The sequence below is a fragment of the Pipistrellus kuhlii genome, unplaced genomic scaffold, assembly GCF_014108245.1.
Source record: "Pipistrellus kuhlii isolate mPipKuh1 unplaced genomic scaffold, mPipKuh1.p scaffold_m20_p_17, whole genome shotgun sequence".
In the NCBI taxonomy this organism is placed as follows: Eukaryota; Metazoa; Chordata; class Mammalia; order Chiroptera; family Vespertilionidae; genus Pipistrellus; species Pipistrellus kuhlii.
Genome location: NW_023425482.1, coordinates 1,083,033 through 1,101,951, shown reverse-complemented (window position 1 = coordinate 1,101,951; position 18,919 = coordinate 1,083,033). Strand labels below are relative to the sequence as shown.

Below are 18,919 nucleotides of genomic sequence, written 5' to 3'. Positions count from 1 at the left end.
GTTTTAGAAAAATGCATTATACAAATAACATAAATTAGGTGAGACTATGTTAAAATATCAATTACAACATATTTTATTGCATATTATATTAATATCAAGTTTTTTCTTTTCTTTTTCTTTTCCTTTAAAGTTCTCTTTTAGGAAAGTGTTTATTTACTACGGAAATTTTCAAGCATCACAAAAGAGAATACTGTTATGAAACCCCGTTATAGTTACAAAAATGTTACCATTCTTGCTTTCATCTTTCTACTCATTCTTTTTGTTTTTGTCTTGCTTGAGAATTTTAAAGTAAATCGCAGTCCTTATTCCGCTTGCAAAGACTTGAGATATGTATTTCTGATAGAGACACCAGCAAGATTCACAGTGGTTCTGAGCGCCCCTTGACTCCCGAGCTCCCGGCCTACTGCCTGCCCCTAACTCGCCTCCTCTCTCTGCAGGTTAACTGCCCAGGGTTGTGGGGTGGTGGTTGCACGCTAGGCGGAGGCCTCCTGGCTTACCATGGAGAGGACCCCTCGCTCTGGGTGGCGTTGGAGTCTTAGGGGGCTATGGGCCTATGGGCTTCCCCCGCGCTACCAGGGCGCCTCCTGGCTGCGTGCATGACTACAACGAAACTGCAGCGGACGATTTGATACTCCCAGGACTTTGGGGTGCCAGGCTAGTCGACATGCTCCAGACGTGACGGGGCTTCAACAGCTGGTGAGGACCCTCCTCGTGCCTGGTGACCCGTCGACTCCGTCCTTCCAGGCCGGGGCTGCCGTCATCACAACTCCGCGCCACAGGCTGCGTTAGGCGGCTGGGAGCCAACACCTCTCTGCTTGTCTTCCCACGTCCCCGGGAAGCTGGCCTTGTCCTCCGTGCCCAACACTAACTGCGTGACCACGTTTCTCTGCACGTGTCCCCAGGGCTGGGACCAGCGACGCACGGAGCTTCCCGAGACTAATAGCGATGACCAAAAAATGGTAGTGCCTGTCTTCTCTCCCAGCGGCCCTGCGCCCGGAGGAGGGGACAGACAAGTGTCCTAACCTCTAATCCTCCTCTGCCAGGACTCAGGAATTCAGGTCAGAACCCCCAGTCGCCTAGGCCCTTCTCTTCCGGGTCCTATGAACTGCGGTGTCCTCAAGGACACTCCCTGAAGGCCAGGCTAGCAAACCGGAAGTCCCGGCCCTTCGCGCAACATTGTGACGCAATCGCAGCGACAGCCAATGAGGCGCGACAGCGCCGGAGAGCGGGAGGCTGGGGGCGGAGGTTTTAGAGAGCGGAGCGGAAGTGCTTATTGCCTAGCACCCGGCGTCTGCCAACCGGGGGGCCGCTCCACTGTTCTGGGCCGTCGCCTGCGCACGCCCGCGGTCCGGCTCTGCCATGAGCCGGCCCAGCCGACTGCAGAGGCAGGTTCTTAGCCTGTACCGCGAACTGCTGCGCGCCGGGCGCGGGAAGCCGGGGGCCGAGGCGCGGGTGCGGGCCGAGTTTCGGCAGCACGCCTGCCTGCCGCGCTCCGACGTCCTGCGCATCGAATACCTGTACCGCCGCGGAAGGCGCCAGCTCCAGCTGCTACGCTCCGGCCACGCCAAGACCTTGGACGCCTTCGAGCGCCGGCAGGGCGCGAACGAGGAGCCAGGCGAAGCGGGGGCCCCTACGACTCAGCCTCAGAAGAGTGACGATTCGAGGAACCCTCTCGAATGGAGTCACCGGAAATCCCGCGGGATGGACGGCGACAGGCCGAAGAGCTCAGATGGAGCAGGGAAACGGTGGGGCGGGATCGCTTGACTGTGTGTGTGGTGGGATCGCTTGACTGTGTGTGTGGTGGGACCAGGGAACCCGCATGGTGGAAGGTGAGAGATCTTGAGAGACTAGCTCGATGGATTGGGGGAATTGGAGAGCCGTCCTGGCGATGTAGGGTCTAAAGACCACCCTGACGGATGGCAAGATATGCTTGCCCTTGTACTATTCATAGTCACTTGTCTACCCCTTCGTGAGAGTTTGGGGCGGGCTGTTTCGCCAGCTGGCTGGACTATGTCAAGTGAGAGCTACTGCTAGAAGGCATGGGGAGCCAGGATGCCCCCCTCCCCGCCCCGTTGGACCGAAAGAGACTGAAACACCCTTCTCTTCACCTCTGGCTCCTGAACTCCCCTCTTTGTATTTCATTCTGTTTTTGTGTTTGTTTTTGCTGAGGAATTTGAGAAGATGCCCTGATGGACGACGGTGAGAAGCCCCTTATCCCTTTGGAAAACTTTCCTCCCACTAATTACTAGGACTGGTGAGGAAGGGACTAGGACTGGTGAGGAAGGGACTAGGGGTCTCATCCCAGCTGACAATTTGTAGACCCCTCAAGACCTCCACACTTACTGTTTCTGAGGGCGAGCCCTGACTCCTTTACCCTTCCACCCTCAGGACTTCAAACAAATGGAATAAAGTTGGGGATGTGTTTACTTCCTGTTGGTGGTCTTAAAGATTTTATGTGTTTGGGAATATTTGAAGAGGCACACACACCAAGAAGTGACTCTCAACCCTTAATACAGTTCCTCATGTGGTGACCCCTAAAGACCCACAGGTTGAGAACCGCTAGTAGGGTCGCCTGAGACCATCGGAAAACTCAGATATTTACATTACGATTCATTAACAGTAGCAAAATTACAGTTATGAAGTAGCAACAAAAATAACTTTATGGTTGGGGTTCACCACAACATGAGGAACTGTATTAAAGAGTCACGGCATTAGGAAGGTTGAGAGCCACTGTTCTAGGAGGAATGGGTGTTCGGACCTGTCTTCCCCTCTGGAGCCCTGTAGATTGGCAGATCGGTTGAAACAGCATTGATCTCTCTCCTGGGCAGATCCATAAGAGACACCAAAGAAATCCCAGTTGACTCTTTAATGAAGAGGCAAGAGAAGGGATGGTAGAGCTGAGGTCTGGCTGGTAACCCCTCAGGCAATAGTGAGGGTGTCTTAAGCCTGATTGAGGAGTCTGGCCTCAGGACTCCTTGGATTTTTGTCAGCAAGACTCAGGGGTTAGGAAGGAGAGATGGAACAATAGGCCACAGGCAGAATCTCTCCCATGTCCCCATATGGGCTTGCTTTAGACATTCTTTGGAGTACTACATTTTGTAATCCTGAGATGTATTTACACCCAGGTCAGTTAAATAAGTGGGAAGCAGATACAGTTGAAAGGAGGGGAGACCTCAAACCAAAGGGAAGATGTATAAAAGAGAAACAGTCTCTTCCCTAATCCCAGTGGGTACCCAATAATTATAAAGTGGGGTTGAAATTTGAAGAATTATAAGGTAAGGATAGGCTTCTAAGCTGGAGGACCAGTGTAGGCAAAGTCCTAGAGGAGATAAAGGGGAGACATGCAGGGTCCCAGGGGGAACCTGGGGTCCCCTAGGGCACAGGCTGGCTTCTAGTTCTGCTTTGTCTCTGGTTAATATTCACCTAACCTCTGTCAGGCCCTTTGTCACCTTGTTTATCTATCTTGGCCTCAGTGTTTCTCATCAGGGTGGCCCTGTTAGTCCTGCCCTGGCTCCATCTCAGTAAAAGCAAAAGTCAAAGTGGCTCACTCCTGGCACCAGATCTTGTGACCTAACAAGCTTCAGGATGGGAGCTTCTGGAGCTGCAGGCAATGGGTGAGTTTCCACTGGGGCTGGGCTCCCAGATCATGAGGAGACATTCACTGGGGTATTACAGATGTGCAGTTGGCTTGGTAGTGAGGATGAGGAAGGGGAATACCTGATTTGAGGTTGTAGATGAGTGGTAATTTAGAGCTTGAACTCCTACCTGGCCAGCATGGCTCTGGTTAAGCATCAGCTTATGAACTGGAGGTCATTGCCTGGGTTGTGGGCTCATTTCCTAGTGTGGGGCTTGCAATTCTCATCATTGATGTTTCCGTCTGTCTGTCTCCCTCTCTCAGAAATCAATTTTTTTTTTGGCCAAAACCGGTTTGGCTCAGTGGATAGAGTGTCGGCCTGCGGACTGAAAGGTCCAGGGTTCAATTCCGGTCAAGGGCATGTACCTTGGTTGCGGGCACATCCCCAGTAGGGGGTGTGCAAGAGGCAGCTAATTGATGATTCTCATCGATGTTTCTAACTCTCTATCCCTCCCTCTTCCTCTCTATAAAAAATCAATAAAATATATATTTTTTAAAAATCTATTTAAAAAAAATTTTTTTTAAGAGCTTGCACTCCAAACTGGAATGCCTAGATTTGAACACCAGTTTTAACACCAATTACATGATTTGGGGCAAGTGATTTAACCTCTGTGCCTCAACATTATCTGTGAAATGGACATCATAATAGTGCCTCTCTCATGTGACTTTTGTGAAGATACAGTGAATTAAGTGTGGCAGATGATATTATCCAACCCCAGGATCCTCTTGCCTACTTCAGTTCACTTACAGCTGCAAAAGGAGGCTTTCTACTTCCAGCCCTGAGCTCTGGTATCTCTGCTCTGCTGAGAGTTCTCTGGGAGTTATGGGAAGTGAGCTAATGCTCTCAGCCTAAAGTGGATATCAGTCACTGGATGAGTGCCCCAGACTTCCTATTGTCTGGTCCCGAGATTGCAACAGCATTCTATAGGATCCTCATAAGAGCCATCCCCTCCACCCTTTTCCACAGTGGCTACCACTCTGTAAGCATCTTTTCTGGCTTACACCCTACCTATCTCACCCCATTCCCTGCCTCCTGCGTCCTGGAATCAAGTCCTAAATAAAGCACCTTACCCAAGTCCTTGGATTTCTGTGCTGTGTGTAAAGCCCACAGTTGATACTCTGCTATGTTTTTTATTGTTGTTTTGTTAATCCTCACCTGAGGATAATTTTTCCCTTGAGCCCTAGCTGGTTTGGCTCTGTGGATAGAGTGTCGGCCTGCAAACTGAAAGGTCCAGGTTCAATTCTGGTCAGGGGTACATGCCCAGGTTGTGGGCTTGATCCCCAGTGGGGAAACTGCAGGAGGCAGCCAATTCATGATTTTCTCATCATGGATGTTTCTCTCTCTCCCTCTTCCTTTCTCTCTGAAATCAATAAAAATATTTTTTCCCTTGATATTTAGAGAGAGTGGAAGGGAGGGGGAGAGACAGAAACATCAATGTGAGACAGAAACATTGATTGATTGCCTCATGCATGAGCCCCAACTGTGGTGAGGTTCATGACCTTCAGTCTGCAAGCCACTGAGCAACTGGTTAGGGCTGTTGCTGTTTTTCACTCTGCTGAGGTACAGGGCCAGTTCCTTCTCAACCCCTTGACTCTATCTGTTAAAGAATCTCCTGCTCTAAGACTTTACAGCAATATTTTAAAATATTAAAATTAATTTTACCTGTTTTTACTGTTTGTGACTAACAGAAAATTTTAAATAATTTGGGATATGGATTGTGGGTTGATAATAGAACTGAATCGCCCTGGCTGGTTTGGCTGAGTGGATAAGAGTGTCAGCCCATGGACTTAAGGGTCCCACATTCGATTCCAGTCAAAGGCATGTATCTCAGTTGCAGGCTCAGTCCCCGTGCAACCAATGATGTGTCTCTCACATCAGTTTTTTTCTCTCTCTCATTTCCTTCCACTCTCAAAAAAAAAAAAAAAAAAAAAAAAATCAGTGGGAAAATATCCTCAGGTGAGGATTGAATTGAGTTGTTAAATTTTCCTATTTTGATGACTGTACGCTAATTGTGTATGAGAATACCTTTATTCTTAAGAACTGCACACTGAAGTATTCAGGAGCAAACAGTATCATGTCTACAACTTACTCTCAAATGGTTCCAAAATATAGGGTGTCCTCAAAAAAATGTATTCACATTTTAACAGCTGATTGCTCAATTTTGAAAATGAAGTGTATTTTAATAAACACTGCCTTTATTCAAAGTGTGTATACATTTTTGGGGAAACCCTATATATGCACATATGTAAACATATTAGAGTGTGAATAGTTAAGTACATGGGGCAAAATGTTAACAGTTGGTTAATCTGAGTAAAGGATATATGGGAGTTTGTAGTACTAGTTTAAATAGCCCTGGCTGGTGTTTCTCAATGGTTAGAGTATCAGCCTGGACACTGAAGGGTCATGGTTTGATTCCCAGTCAAGGGCATGTACCTTGTTTGCAGGTTTATCCCTGGTGACCTGTTGTTGGGGCAGGTGTAGGAGGCAAGCAATCAATGTCTCTCTCACATTGGTATTTTCTCCCCCTTTCCTCTCTCCTTCCACTCTCTCTAAAAATAAATGGAAAAATATCCTTGGGTGAGGATAAATAATAAAGTTACGTATTTTTTATCTTTGAAAAAATAATGTCTGGTTTCCCTGGCAGATTCTGATCTTCATCCTATTGGGAATGACAAGTTACTAGAATATGTTGTTGTCTTAGGTCACAAACTGCTGTCCCAGGGGTCCACACCAGATGCATGAGGCAATTCAGGGGAGGGGAGGGGACTTGGGGAATTCTGGGAACTCACAGTTCCTAAAGAAGAAAGTTCCTACCACTCCCTGCTCAGTACCCTCTCAAACAGTGGCATCCACGGTGTTAATGATGTGAAGGAATTTTCTTTAGGGCAATAAAAGAATTGTGACTAAATTTTAAAACAGAATCCTTACCTGGAGACACTTCCTGAATTGTTGGTAAAAGGATATGCTGAGTAGACTTGAGAAGAATTAGGAAAGGAAAGTGGGCACCTGGGAGGATTAAAGGGATTGACCCTGAGTTGGTAATTACAACTGGTGAAGAGTCCACAAGGATCTGTAATGCTATTCCTTATTTTTTTGTACAAGTTCAAAAAGTACCAGAATGAAAGTTGAAAAAACGAAACAAACTCACTCAGACTGGAAGACCTCGCTGTGGTCCACAGGCTTAAGCTGATCTGGCCCCATAACCTCTCTCTCACCTTCTCCCACTCTCCCGCTCCAGCACTCACATTCCAGCCACACTAGCTTTCCCATGTGCCAAGCACACTCCTACCTCTGGGCCTTTGCACTTACTGTTTTCTTATCTGGAATGCACTTCTAGGTTTGCACTGCCCAGGATGATAGCTGAGAGATACTGTGACTGAGGAATTTTTCTAATTTTTTAATAAATTTTAAGTAATTTAAAATTTAAAAGAGATGCCGTGCAAAAGATTCCTCTTTGGGTAGGACTACGTTTTATTTAATCTGTTGGAAATTAAGTGTCTGAATTGAGAAGTGCTATAAAGAGTGAGATACACATCAGATTTCAAAGACAGTAAGAAAAAAGGATTATAAATCCTCATGTATTTTTATGTTCATTACACATTGATGTTTTGTATATATTGGGTTAAAATATAAATTATTAAAATTATTTTTCATCTGTTTCTATTGTTTAATAGGGACTACTAGAAAATTTTAAATTATATTTATGCCTCACATATTTCTACAAGAGGCCCAGTGCACGAAATTCGTACTCTTGCGGGGGGAGGTCCCCTCAGCCCAGTCTGCACCCTTTCACAGTCCCTAACTTTCAGTTACCCACAAAAACAAATTCCCATTTTTGTTTAAATCAGTGGTGATTGGGGTTCAGTCACGGGCTCCCTGTGTGTCCTCGGTGACTTCCCCACTAGAGCCTGTTTCCCATTCTGTTAAGTGGGGACATATCATTGGCTATGAAAATTAAAGAGGATATCTTTCTTAAATGCTCATCCAGGACCCTAGCACAAGGCTCTGTTCTTGAGTCTGATTCTTTTTTTTTTCTTTTTTTTTCTTTTTACAGAGAGGAAGGGAAAGGGATAGATAGTTAGAAACATGGATACGAGAGAAACATTGATCTGCTGCCTCCTGCACACTCCCTACCAGGTATGTGCTTGCAACCAAGATACATGCATGCCCTTGAATGGAATCAAACCTGGGATCCTTGAGTGCGCAGGCCAATGCTCCATCCACTAAGCCAAACCAGTTAGGGCTTGAGTCTGATTCTATTCCACCTCTTGTCCCAATACTTTAAGCTCTGGGAAGTGGTTGATCTTAAACACCTGGATACTGGACTCCAGGACTGAATCCTGGAAACTCCACTTGATTGTTATCATGACCCATGGAAGAATTTCACACCTTGCATCACTGATGGCCCAGCCTGGGAGCCCACCATGTAGACTGAACAGAACACATGTATAAATGAGGTGTAGCCCGCTTATACCACCTGTGCCTTTTCTGTACACACCTCTAGCTTCCTATGGAAAGCACCTGTGCTGCTCTGCCTGAGAGATCTTTAAAAACAGGAGAAGCTGGAAGTTCTGGGGAGTTGACAGTTTCAGGAACCAATGAGAGCCGTTTATATAAATGCCAATTTCTTTGACTCTTGAGTGGAATAACTTTGTGTTCCACACAGTCTCCTGCAGGTCGCTAGTGGGATGGCACCCAGGTTCCCAAAGCAGCCACCACCTCAGCCCTCCCTTCCCTGGCTCACTTCCTCAGACCCCTACCAATCTGCCTAGGATCACCTCCTAAAAAAACTGTGCTTGCAGCTTTGTCTCAGAGTCTAAAGGGCTGATTCAGTTCTGCATCCTGTACTCAAGGCAAAAGAATCTGTGGAGAGGGCTGTCCACATATATCAGGGCTGTATCCTAGATTCTGAGTACGCAAGTACCCAATATCTACACATTCTGCAATAGACTGATGTTTGTATCCCTTTAATTATGTATGTGGAAATCCTAACCCACTATGTGACTGTTAGGAGGTAAGGCCTTTGGGGGTGGTTAGGTCTGAGGGTACAGCCCTCGTGGGAAGGATTACTGGTCTTAATCTCTAAAACCCCGAGAGCTCCCTGCTCCTTCTGCCATGTGAGGACACAGCAAGAAGACAGCCATCTGTGAACCAGGAAGTAGGTCCTCACCAGATACTGAATCTGTCAATGCCTTGATCTTGTACTTTTCAGCCTGCAGAACTGTGAGAAATAAATTTCTATTGTTTATAAGCCATGCAGTCTATGTTATTTTGTTACAGCAGCTCAAATGGACTAAAGCACATCCTTAGACAAGTGACGATTTATTACATATGTCTGGGCTATGTACTCAGATTGGGGGGAGACCATTGACATAGTTGAGCACCAAGTAAGGTGTCCTGGCCAGTGGGGCAGGAGAACAGCAGGGGCCCCCTGACTGGGACAGGAGCAATGTGAAACCCACCAAGAGAAGGAAGAGAAGAAGGAAGGTCAGGGGCCGCCTGGATGCAGTAGTGAGGGCTCTGTAAAGGAAAATGCAGTGTTAAATATACAGTGGGCTGCCATCATGAGCCCTGTCTCCCTACACCTCCAGGCCCATTTCCCAGGCATCTCACCCAGGATCTACCTCCAGCATCACATCCTGGAGACTGGAAGATGCTTGAGTCTTCTTGTCCTAAGGGTAGATAGTAACCAGAAGCAGGATACATGGAAGGGACACTTCGTGTGGACTTTCCCTTATTACATAGACCTTCAGGGCTGAGCTTATTTCTCCTCCTTTCCCGTTATCCTCCTTCTTCCTCAGGGCCCCTCATGGGCTTGGAATATCTCTAAGTATAGTGGATGTCTATCTGTGGCTACCTTCCAACCAATTCCCCTTTTTCTGGTAACAGGGGCTCAATTTGGTGTACGGGGGGTATCACATTTCCCCACTTTCCTAACAGTACACCTCTACTTCCATGACTAGACTTATGACCCAGATATGGCCTATCAGAGCCTTCCATCAGGTTGGCCACTGTAATTGGTTCAGGACCCAAGGGGAGTGAAATCAGCCTTGGTCCGTGGTATTCTCTTGGGTGGGTAACCAGTAGAAAGAATGTAGCTACTGGGGCAGCCACTTTTCTGAGAAGGAATCCACCTTGGGGAAGTAGAGTTTTAAGAGCAAGGGTCTGAGCCCTGATAGCATTAGCAGTCCTGAATTCAATAGTACCTGGACTTTTAGGTTATATGAAAAAATAGCATCCCCTCTTTTGTGTAATTCAATTTTGGTCACTTGCACAAATTGATATACCTAACTGAGGACCAACTGACCTGAGACTTCTGGAGCAGGGAGAGTCTTTGATGACCTACTAAGTGTTTCTGGTGGCTGAGACCCAACATGAATATGTCCTGTAGAGAGAGACAGTTGTGGGGTCCTGGGACAACCAGTGACAGAGAGACACAAGATGGGGAAGGGCAAAGATAGGGGTGTCACAGAGATGTGATGCCAGGGGAAGAGAAGGATCTTGGGAAGACACAAAGTGAGGGGCAGAGCCAAAGAACCTGAGAGGAGAAACATTATTCATTCATTCACTCAATTAATATTTAATGAGTGTCTATTACATGCCATGCAGTGTTCAATGAGCTGGGGACACAGTGGCAATGGAAACAGGCAAAGTCTATATAATGTCAAGATGTGCTAAGTGCCATTAGAAAATAAAGTAAGAGGGTTAGGATAATGTTTGGAGGCCAGATCAGGCCTCTCTGAAGAGGTGACACTTTACAGGAGCCTGGAATGAAGGTAGGAAGCAAGCTGGACATGCACCTTGGGGCTTTGAAATGGGAGTGAATTTGGAATGTTTAAAGAAGAGTCAAGAAGCTAGTGTGGCTGTAGCAGATTGAGCAAGGGGTGGGAGGGAGAGTGAGAGGAAACAAGGAAATGTACATATAGACAGATGAGAAAGAAAAACAGAAAAAATAAGATAGAGGAAGATAAAGAAATCAAGAGACAGAGGGAATGAGAAAAGCACTGACTCACCAAGAGGGAAAGGGAGAGGCAGAGGGAGAGATAGAACCGCCAAGATCGCCTTGAAAGGAAAAGACCCTGCTAGGAGATGCACAGAGGTGTCCTATGGGTGCCCAGGTGGGGATGTCCCCCACTTGCTCTCACCTCAAGGCCTTGTCCCCTGCTCTGGGGGCCCCTGTGGCCACACAGCTCACAGGGAGCCCCTGGTGTCCAGGCTGTCTTTTGCCCCAAGGGCCCGAAGCCCCCAATGTCCCCTGCCGGGTCCCATTCTAACTCTGCGGGAGTGGGGAGGCTACTGGGTTCCCAGGACCCCCAGATCCCACCAGGTCCGGGACAGTCTGAATCCGCCTCAGTCTCCAAATCCTGGTCCAGTGTGTTGGCCTCCTTGAATACCTGGTCAGAGGATAGAGGTCATGGGGGGTTGTGAAATTGGCACCAGTGCTAGGGATCACCAGTTTGGGCCATACCAGGCTGTAGCTGACCAGCTGGGCCTGCAACCGCCACAACCGCCAGAAGATGCTGTCTCGGTGGGCTCCAAGGGCCCTTAGGACCTGCTGCAGGGATGCCCAAGCCTGAGGCTCACTCCGCTGTGCCAGCCCCTCACTGAACGTCAGCAGTGCATCTACACACTCAGCTGTCCCACGTAGGTCTGCCTGTAGGGTCTGGGAACACATGATTGGACACCACCACTATCCCCACACACACCAGGGAACCAGAAACCTAGGACCTGGAATTACATGGCCCCCTTTCCTACCCAGATACCTAGAACATTGATTAAACCCATTTTTCACCCAAAGGAGCTGGTATCCCTCCTGAGGCCCTGCCCCCCTTCCCACAGCCTGGCCTCCCATTGCCCACCTGCAGCTGGACCATCCCATTCTGGGCCAGTGTCCAGGACCCCAGGCCTTGCTCTAGGTCCTGCAGCCGGCGACCCAGGCCCAATAGGCAAAGGTGCAGGTGATCCTGCTCAGCCTCCAGGACCTCCCAGCCAGAGAGAGGGCTCTGGGAAACACAAAGGGCTGAGTCAGTGCCAATGGGCCAACGAAGACCTTGTTCCCACTCTCATTGCCACCCCTCTTTTGCGGACTCCTGCTTTCTGGATGCTTCTCTGAAGCAGAGTCTATCTCTGGCTCTGCACCTCAGGTCCTTCCCAGTGGAAGGCCTGGGGACCTCTAATTCAAAGTCTCAAGGTTTTCAAAGCTCCTAAAAACTTGGGACATGCAGGACATGGAGGTCTGAGGATCACTCTGCTGTGCCAGCCCCTCACTGAACACCAGCAGTGCATCTCCTGGGAGGGGGTGATGGAGCTGGATACCCCTACAAGGAATGAGGCTGCACCACGGCCAATCATGAAATAATTCTCTCAGTTTGAAATACTTCTATAATGATTGACAAAGCATCATTTATAGTGTCCCTCCTGCCACAGGTGCCCAACACTTTTCCTGAATCATCAATTCATCCCCAGTGTGGAGGCCAGATTCTAGGGGAAAGAGAGGAGGTGGAGCACAAGGTGCCTGGGTTACCTCAGCTCACCTCACGGTGTTTGCCCCCAGTGGAGTCCTCATGGGAATAAGGCGTTGGCAATCTGGGGTGACCAGATGTAGGCTCAGTGTTCTTCAGCCCACCCTGTAAGTGCTCAGAAGGGCACAAAGAGTCCTGCCCCGGTGTCTGGGCTTGCTCTGGCCTGAGAGGTAGGAGGCATTGGCAGACCTTGGGTGAACCTAAGTGCCCATTATCCACTCTAGCCTACCCATCCCAGCTTCCTCTCCCACATCCCCAGGTGATCATAGCTACAGTACCTCTTACCCTCATAGTGCCCGTTACTACCGTCACCCCTTTAGGACCCAAGTTCCAAAAGCCCCAGCTCCTACCTGATTCTTTCCTCTTCAGAAGGGCAGATGGTGCATTCAGCAATATCCAGTTCCCTAGGAGCTCCAGGGGGATGATTGAGGGGCTCTGAGCGGGGTCCAGGGTCCAGAGATGGGGGGAGGGCCATAGCTGGGGGCCTGGGGATAGTCAGTGAGAATACTTTGGTCCCAGCCCCAGCCCCTTGGAGATCCCAGCTGCAGCCTAGTTCCTCCCTTTCTGGAGGGACTGCTGACCCTACCCTCACCCTGTTCCCTGTAGCCCTGACTCTGGGACCCGCTGATTTTCAGTCCAAAGTGAGGGGCACACTTGCCCCTCAGTCTTTGTCTCTAGGGACACACTGACCCTTGCTCCCTGACTCCCAAAATCAGCTAATTTTAAGGTATCCAGCCTTTTCCTAGACAATGGTGTCCCCTCCGACATCCACAGGACTCACCCAGGCCCCAGGCAGAAGGAGGCTCAGCTTTACCTCCTTTTAAGTGAAACCTGGGCCCAGGTAACTTGATGCCAGCTCAGGTGACAGTGGCACTACTTTAGCTCCCTAGCAAACAAGTAACTGAACTTCCTAAGCTCACCCCAACCCACCCAATGGGGTATAATCCTGCCCCCTCAAGAGTCCTGGATTCTGCACAGCTCATCTGAACCATTCTTCTGATCCTCAGAACCCACACCATTTAGGGTCTCAGACTCAGCACCCCTCAAGAACACAAGCATCTGTCCTCCCACCCCCAATCTAAAACCAAAGAAAGATTTTTGTTGGTTTATTTGAAATGAAGCCTTTTTCTGTGGTTCCCATGAAGTTATAGGGAAAATGACTCAGGGGAGCCGCCTTTGCCCGGGGCTTCAAGGCTGTAGGGTTGCAGCTGTCCAGGACTTGATAGTCTGGGAAGCCCAGCAGGTCCTGGGGCCAGGCATCACTTGCTAAGGAGCAGTCCAGTCCTTAGCACACGGGGCACCCGGCGGATGGTCAGCGAGACACGGGTGTCACGGACCAGGTGGGCTCCAGGTCTTGCCAATGGGCAGGCAGCAGCATTGAGCGGTAGGGAGGCGGTGTCAAGTGGATCTACACAGGCTGCTGCGATGCCGTGGAGGAGGCGCGTGTAGGCAATATTACGAAGTACCAGGAGGCTGCGGGGTTCCAGCAATAGCGAAGTGACCGGCCGGGGCGGGGGCCGGGGCTGTAAGGAATATAAATGGTCAGTGGGTCCCCAAAAATAGGAGGGTGGGAGAAGTTAGCAGACTTCGAGAGTCGGGGAGCGAGGGTCAGTGTGCCCCTAGAGACAAAGACTGAGGGGCAAGTGTGCCCCTCACTTTGGACTGAAAATCAGCGGGTCCCAGAGTCAGGGCTACAGGGAACAGGGTGAGGGTAGGGTCAGCAGTCCCTCCAGAAAGGGAGAAACTAGGCTGCAGCTGGGATCTCCAAGGGGCTGAGGCTGGGTATCAGTGGTCACAGGGAACTGGGGAGAACTAGGTTGAGGGCTTGACAGAAGTCAGGAGTTGGGGTGGGCAGGAAGGGGGCGGCAGAATGAGGCAGAGATGATCTGGTATAGTCTGGGTGCATCTGCAGACATCAGGATTTTTGAGGTAACTGGCATGATAGGCAGGATATGGGGGTAACCAGGAGCATGCAGCACTAAAAAAGGACCTACAAAACAGCTGGGCCAAGATGTCCAGGGGTTTCTGTGAACACTGTAGAGTCAGAAATGCATCACTCAGAGAAAGAGGTCAGGAAAGCTGGTGTCATGAGCAGCCCTAGGAGGACAGTCAGGCTATCCTAGGAGTCTTTGAGCAAGCCAGGTGCCAACGTGTGCCCTGACAGATCACATAATGTGGTGACAGGCAGGTCAGTGTTGGGGTGCTCTGTACAGTAGGCAGAGAAATAGGATATCTGGAAGGATATCAAGGACACTCACAAATGAATGGTGTTGGAGTATCTGAAGATATCAGTGTCTGCTGGAGTATTGGGAAACACTGCATGAGTTATTGGAGCTCTCTGAACGTGTGGGCTAAGGGATCTTTAGGGTGTCAGGACGTTCCAATCAGCAGGTAGGGATATTGGAGGATCTGTGGATACCAAGATTTCTAGGGCTCCCGGCAAGCAGATGGGTTCAGTGTCTGGGAAGACATGGCTGCATTCTATGAGGAGCAGGGGAAGGTTTCTGGGAGGTTATCATAGGTATTTTGCAGGCAGGTGGGACTGGGGCTTCTTAGATGATGTGGATGTGAGAGTGCCCACAAATGACTGGGGCAGTATCCCAGGGCCCACCTGCTCTGTAGGGTCATCATCCTTTGGCTGCCGCGGCTCGTAGAGATCCAGCATGGTGTGGGAGCCCAGGCTGATGGTGCTGACGGTCGGGTAGTATAGTGGCCCGTCCTTGTGGGGCTGGGGAGTTGGCATCAGGGCTGGACAGGGCAGGAGTCCACACCCCCCACCCTCCAAGGTCCAAGGGGGTCTCCCAGCTGGGGACAGGGAGATGAATGCCTGGTGGGGTATGTAGCAATGGCCTGCCCCATGATGGATCAGAGGTCTGGGGATTGGGGTAAGGATGTGTAGTTACCATGATGCCCTCCCCAGGCAGATACTGGTTCACAAGGACATGGTTGGCTGGGAGACCCCCAAAAAGACTGAGATCAGAAACTTTGTCCACGTAGCGCTGAAGCCACAGAGGAAGCCGCTCAGGAACCATCCCTCGGGGATGCGGGAGCCCACCTGGAGGAGGGCAATGGGGTCCTGAGCACCTAACCAAGGAAACCTCACACCTCGAGCCCTCATTAATGATACCAGGTTTGGTAGCATGCTGACCTTCTAAGGGATGCCTGATTCTTTGGAGATCACCACCCAACCCTCCAAAGGTTTCCTAATGCCTCAAAGGTTTTCTGGAACCTTTGAGACTCCCAACTTATAAGGAAATTCCTAATCCCATAGAACCTCTGCTGACACTTCTGAATCCTCTGGCCCTTGGGACCCCTTGAACCCTCAAGGGCTACCCAATATCTTAAGACTAACCAACCTGAAGCACCTGCCCTAACCCACATCCTTAAGCCACCCATACCCCCAGGCAGGAACACTCACCCCAATTCTGTAACTTCCTCCCCGAGAGCTGAGTCCACTTTGGCTTTGGGGCATTGAAGACCTAGGAAGTGGGGAGGTGGTTACTCATTTTTCAGGACTGTCCTCTCTGATTCTCCCACCCAGGCCAATATAGAGGTCTTTACCTGGGGTGGAAATGGGATCTCTCAGTATCTGTGGGAATGGTTTTCTGAGATGTTCTCAAGATTTTTATGTTTGCTCTTTCCCCTGTGGCAGCTGCTGCTAGCCCCAAAGCCCACCCTATGTCTATTGGGATCAAGAAAATGAACCAGGGCTACACAACTGCGCTCTGAATCTACTTAGAACTCTGGCCTGCACTGGGTTCTTTTAGCCCAGTAAATAGTCTGCACCCTGTAATTTTCTGGGCTATCTCAGAATAGTCTAACTTCTGGGACCTCTTTGTTTCTATCACCTGAGGGTTGCGGGGAGGGGGGGGGGGGGTTGGGGAAGACGTGCTACACTAGGCTATCTCAGCATAGCAAAGAGAGTACTTTGAAAAGTCTCCACTGCCAAGATACCAAAGTTCTAGAATGGGCCATCTTCAAGAAGTCTATATTCAATAATCTCCTTGTTCCCTTTATGGTTATGGGGCTGGAATGGGCTATCTCATCACAAGAGTCTGTGCTCTGTGGCTAACTTTTTCCTGGGACTCAACCTAGATTAGTTGGAATAGCACAAGAAAGAACTGTGCTATATTAGTGTGTGTGTGCACACTCTATTATTAAGGCACATGTGTCAAACACAAGGCCCGCGGGCCAAATCCGTCCCGCCAGGCCTTGCAATGTGGCCCGCACTGCGCTGTCATCACTGCACTCCGCTGCGTTTCCATCACAATGACAGTTTATGACTGTTCAGTAAACCATTCGGCCCGCGATTTAGGCTGGATTTTAGATTTTGGCCCCTTCTCTGATTGAGTTCGACACCCCTATATTAAGGCAAATAAGGATTATCCCAGTGCAAGGACTGACCTTTGTAGTCTATTTCCCCAAACCTTAAATAGAATACAGACTAGATTATCTCAGCACAGTGGTCTGTGTTTAGAAATCTTGTTCCCAAGAATCTAGGTCTAAGCTGAGCTATTTAAGCAGAGGAAAGAGTATACTCTGTAACATTGTGAGGCCTGGGCTACCTCAGCACTGGAAATCCTTCATTCCCCAAACATCAAAGGCCTGAACTGGGCTATCTCAGCCTATATTTATAATCTCCTTTTCTCTAAAATAGCAAGATTGGGCTCTGTCCGCATAGAGAATATGGGCTCTGTAATGCCCTTATTTCTGAGGCTCTGGGCTTGTACCAGCCTATTCCAGCACAAGGAATCTGATCTCAATAACATCTTTGTTTTGGAAGCTGGACTGGCCTATCTCAGCACAGGAAGTCTGAGCTCCATAATCACTTTATTTCTAAGAATCAGTTTGGTTTTCCCTATCTTCCTGGGAAAAGCTCTTTCTGACAGGTCCAGTAAGTCCCGAGAGTGAGGATGGGTGCCATGTGGCACTCTTTTCCTTCCAGAATCTCCATTATAGCCTCAGGGCTCTCAAGCAGGAACCAGGGTTTGGGGAAGGATCTGGAAAGATGGGAAAAACAGACCAGAAGGGCATTGAGATCACCTGTCGAAGCAAATACTCTTCCTCTTCCTTGGAGATGAAGTCAGGGACATAGTAGATTACAGGTGGTGCCTAGGATGGAAAGATCCCTCTTGAAACTGGTGCCCTTTGATCTACATGGGGACCCTAGCAATGATAAGCAGCCCCCAACCTCTGTAGTGAGGCTCAGGATGTCCCCAGACAGGCCAGGGCCTGAAGTTGAGGGACCAATGTCCATCTGGGGGATAGAAAGTGGAAGTGAGATAGGGGAAGAATGAATCTGGAGGGGGCCGTCCCAGCTCACAAACCCAGGAGTCTTCCACCCTCAGTCCTCCCACCTTCACCCTCTGCACCCTCAGTCCTGACAACCTGCTCCACCCTGAATGGTTCCAGGGCTGGGACCCTGGAGTCCTGATCCTCCGACACCAACTCCATGCACCCGTTCCTGTGAGAAGGGGAGAATATGCTCAAGTCACCAAGCCTCCTACCCTCAGGCTCTATCATGGGTCAGGGCCTCAGCTCAGGGCTCTAACCAAGCTCACTGGGTTTCTAAAACCTGCATCCTCAGCCTCTCAAAAGCCACCCATTGAGTCCCCAGGCTCTTTGCCTGGACACAGTAAGCACCCAGAACATGCAAACTCCATCTACCAAGAGCCTATCAAACTACACATATTTGTTCTTTCAAGAGAGAGCACTCTCTCCTACAGAACATCCTGACCCCACTGGGAGCCTTTCTCAAGAGCTTCACAGCCTCTAGGGCTGCACCCCAGAACCCCTTTAAACATCTTAACTTGAGACCCCTTTCTAACAACCAGATTTGCAACCCTGAGCCTCGCTCTCTAACAACATTCAGGGTCCCTATGGACTCCTCCTGCCTCAGGCCCTTTTAGGTACCCTCAAACCGAATCTCCTCTGACACATCCATGCTGTCTCCTTGGGATTCCACCACTCTGGACTCCCTCAAATTTCCCTTCCCGAGCACCCCTTCACTGCAGCGCTCTTGAACCTAAAGCCCTGAGCCTGACTCCTCGCAAGCCTTCTTTCTTCCCAGCATCCCTGAGCCGCCCGCCCCCGCACCCCCTTCACACACACTCACACACACACACACTCTCACATACACACACTCTCACATACACTCTCTCACACACACACACACACACAAACACACTCTCACACACACACACACTCTCACATACACACACACTCTCACACACACACACAAATTCTCACACACACACACTCTCACACACACTCTCACACACACACACACACACTCTCACTCACACTCACACACACTCTCACACACACTCTCTCTCACACACACACACACACACACACACTCTCTCACACACACACTCTCATACACACACACACTCTCACTCACACACTCACACACACTCTCTCACACACACACACTCACACACACACACTCACACACACGCACACTCACACTCACACACACCTCACACACACACACACACACTCTCACACACACTCACACACACACACACACACACACACACACACACTCTCACACACACACTTTGGACTCCTATGTGAGCTTCCCGGCCCCCACCCTCAGCTCCCTCGGACCCCTCTTCACGCCCTCCGCCATCCGCAAAACTGACCGTCCACCAAGGTCCCCACCAATATCCAAATTCAACACGCTTTTCCTTTCCCAGCCATTTCCGCCCCTCATTTCCGACGCAGAGTCCTGAGGCCAATAGGAAACTCTCACAGGCC

General features: G+C 49.5%; 3 protein-coding genes across 11 annotated transcripts; 1 reads left to right on the top strand and 2 right to left on the bottom strand.

Moving 5' to 3' along the window:
- The first annotated feature begins 1,200 nt into the window (after nucleotides 1-1,200).
- Nucleotides 1,201-2,426, top strand: SDHAF1 (succinate dehydrogenase complex assembly factor 1). 2 transcript variants are annotated; one of them, XM_036440358.2, is made up of 2 exons: nucleotides 1,216-1,745; nucleotides 1,796-2,426. In XM_036440358.2, the coding sequence occupies exons 1-2, from the start codon at nucleotides 1,360-1,362 to the stop codon at nucleotides 1,899-1,901; spliced, it is 492 nt and encodes a 163-aa protein (XP_036296251.1). In that variant the 5' UTR covers nucleotides 1,216-1,359; the 3' UTR covers nucleotides 1,902-2,426. The 2 variants fall into 2 exon arrangements, with proteins under 2 accessions (XP_036296253.1, XP_036296251.1); XM_036440360.2 differs by lacking the exon at nucleotides 1,796-2,426 and having other exon boundaries at nucleotides 1,201-1,764.
- Nucleotides 2,427-8,941: 6,515 nt separating this feature from the next.
- On the bottom strand, nucleotides 8,942-13,106 carry SYNE4 (spectrin repeat containing nuclear envelope family member 4). 3 transcript variants are annotated; one of them, XM_045582503.1, is made up of 8 exons: nucleotides 12,508-13,106; nucleotides 12,170-12,320; nucleotides 11,495-11,638; nucleotides 11,104-11,298; nucleotides 10,771-11,029; nucleotides 9,943-10,046; nucleotides 9,249-9,307; nucleotides 8,942-9,155 (listed from the first exon to the last, which is right to left on the bottom strand). In XM_045582503.1, exons 1-8 carry the CDS (start codon nucleotides 12,630-12,632, stop codon nucleotides 8,984-8,986), a joined length of 1,209 nt encoding a protein of 402 aa, XP_045438459.1. In that variant the 5' UTR covers nucleotides 12,633-13,106; the 3' UTR covers nucleotides 8,942-8,983. The 3 variants fall into 3 exon arrangements, with proteins under 3 accessions (XP_045438459.1, XP_036296235.1, XP_045438458.1); XM_036440342.2 differs by having other exon boundaries at nucleotides 9,943-10,020; nucleotides 10,781-11,029; XM_045582502.1 differs by having other exon boundaries at nucleotides 9,260-9,307; nucleotides 9,943-10,020; nucleotides 10,781-11,029.
- Nucleotides 13,107-13,250: 144 nt separating this feature from the next.
- LOC123650980 (alpha-ketoglutarate-dependent dioxygenase alkB homolog 6-like) lies at nucleotides 13,251-18,884 on the bottom strand. 6 transcript variants are annotated; one of them, XM_036440347.1, is made up of 7 exons: nucleotides 18,805-18,884; nucleotides 17,546-17,621; nucleotides 17,201-17,269; nucleotides 15,576-15,636; nucleotides 15,061-15,212; nucleotides 14,769-14,885; nucleotides 13,251-13,680 (listed from the first exon to the last, which is right to left on the bottom strand). In XM_036440347.1, exons 1-7 carry the CDS (start codon nucleotides 18,873-18,875, stop codon nucleotides 13,417-13,419), a joined length of 810 nt encoding a protein of 269 aa, XP_036296240.1. In that variant the 5' UTR covers nucleotides 18,876-18,884; the 3' UTR covers nucleotides 13,251-13,416. The 6 variants fall into 6 exon arrangements, with proteins under 6 accessions (XP_036296240.1, XP_045438461.1, XP_036296241.1 ...); XM_045582505.1 differs by lacking the exon at nucleotides 18,805-18,884 and adding an exon at nucleotides 16,611-16,669 and having other exon boundaries at nucleotides 17,546-17,565; XM_036440351.1 differs by having other exon boundaries at nucleotides 13,552-13,680; nucleotides 14,769-14,847.
- Between the last annotated feature and the right edge of the window lie 35 nt (nucleotides 18,885-18,919).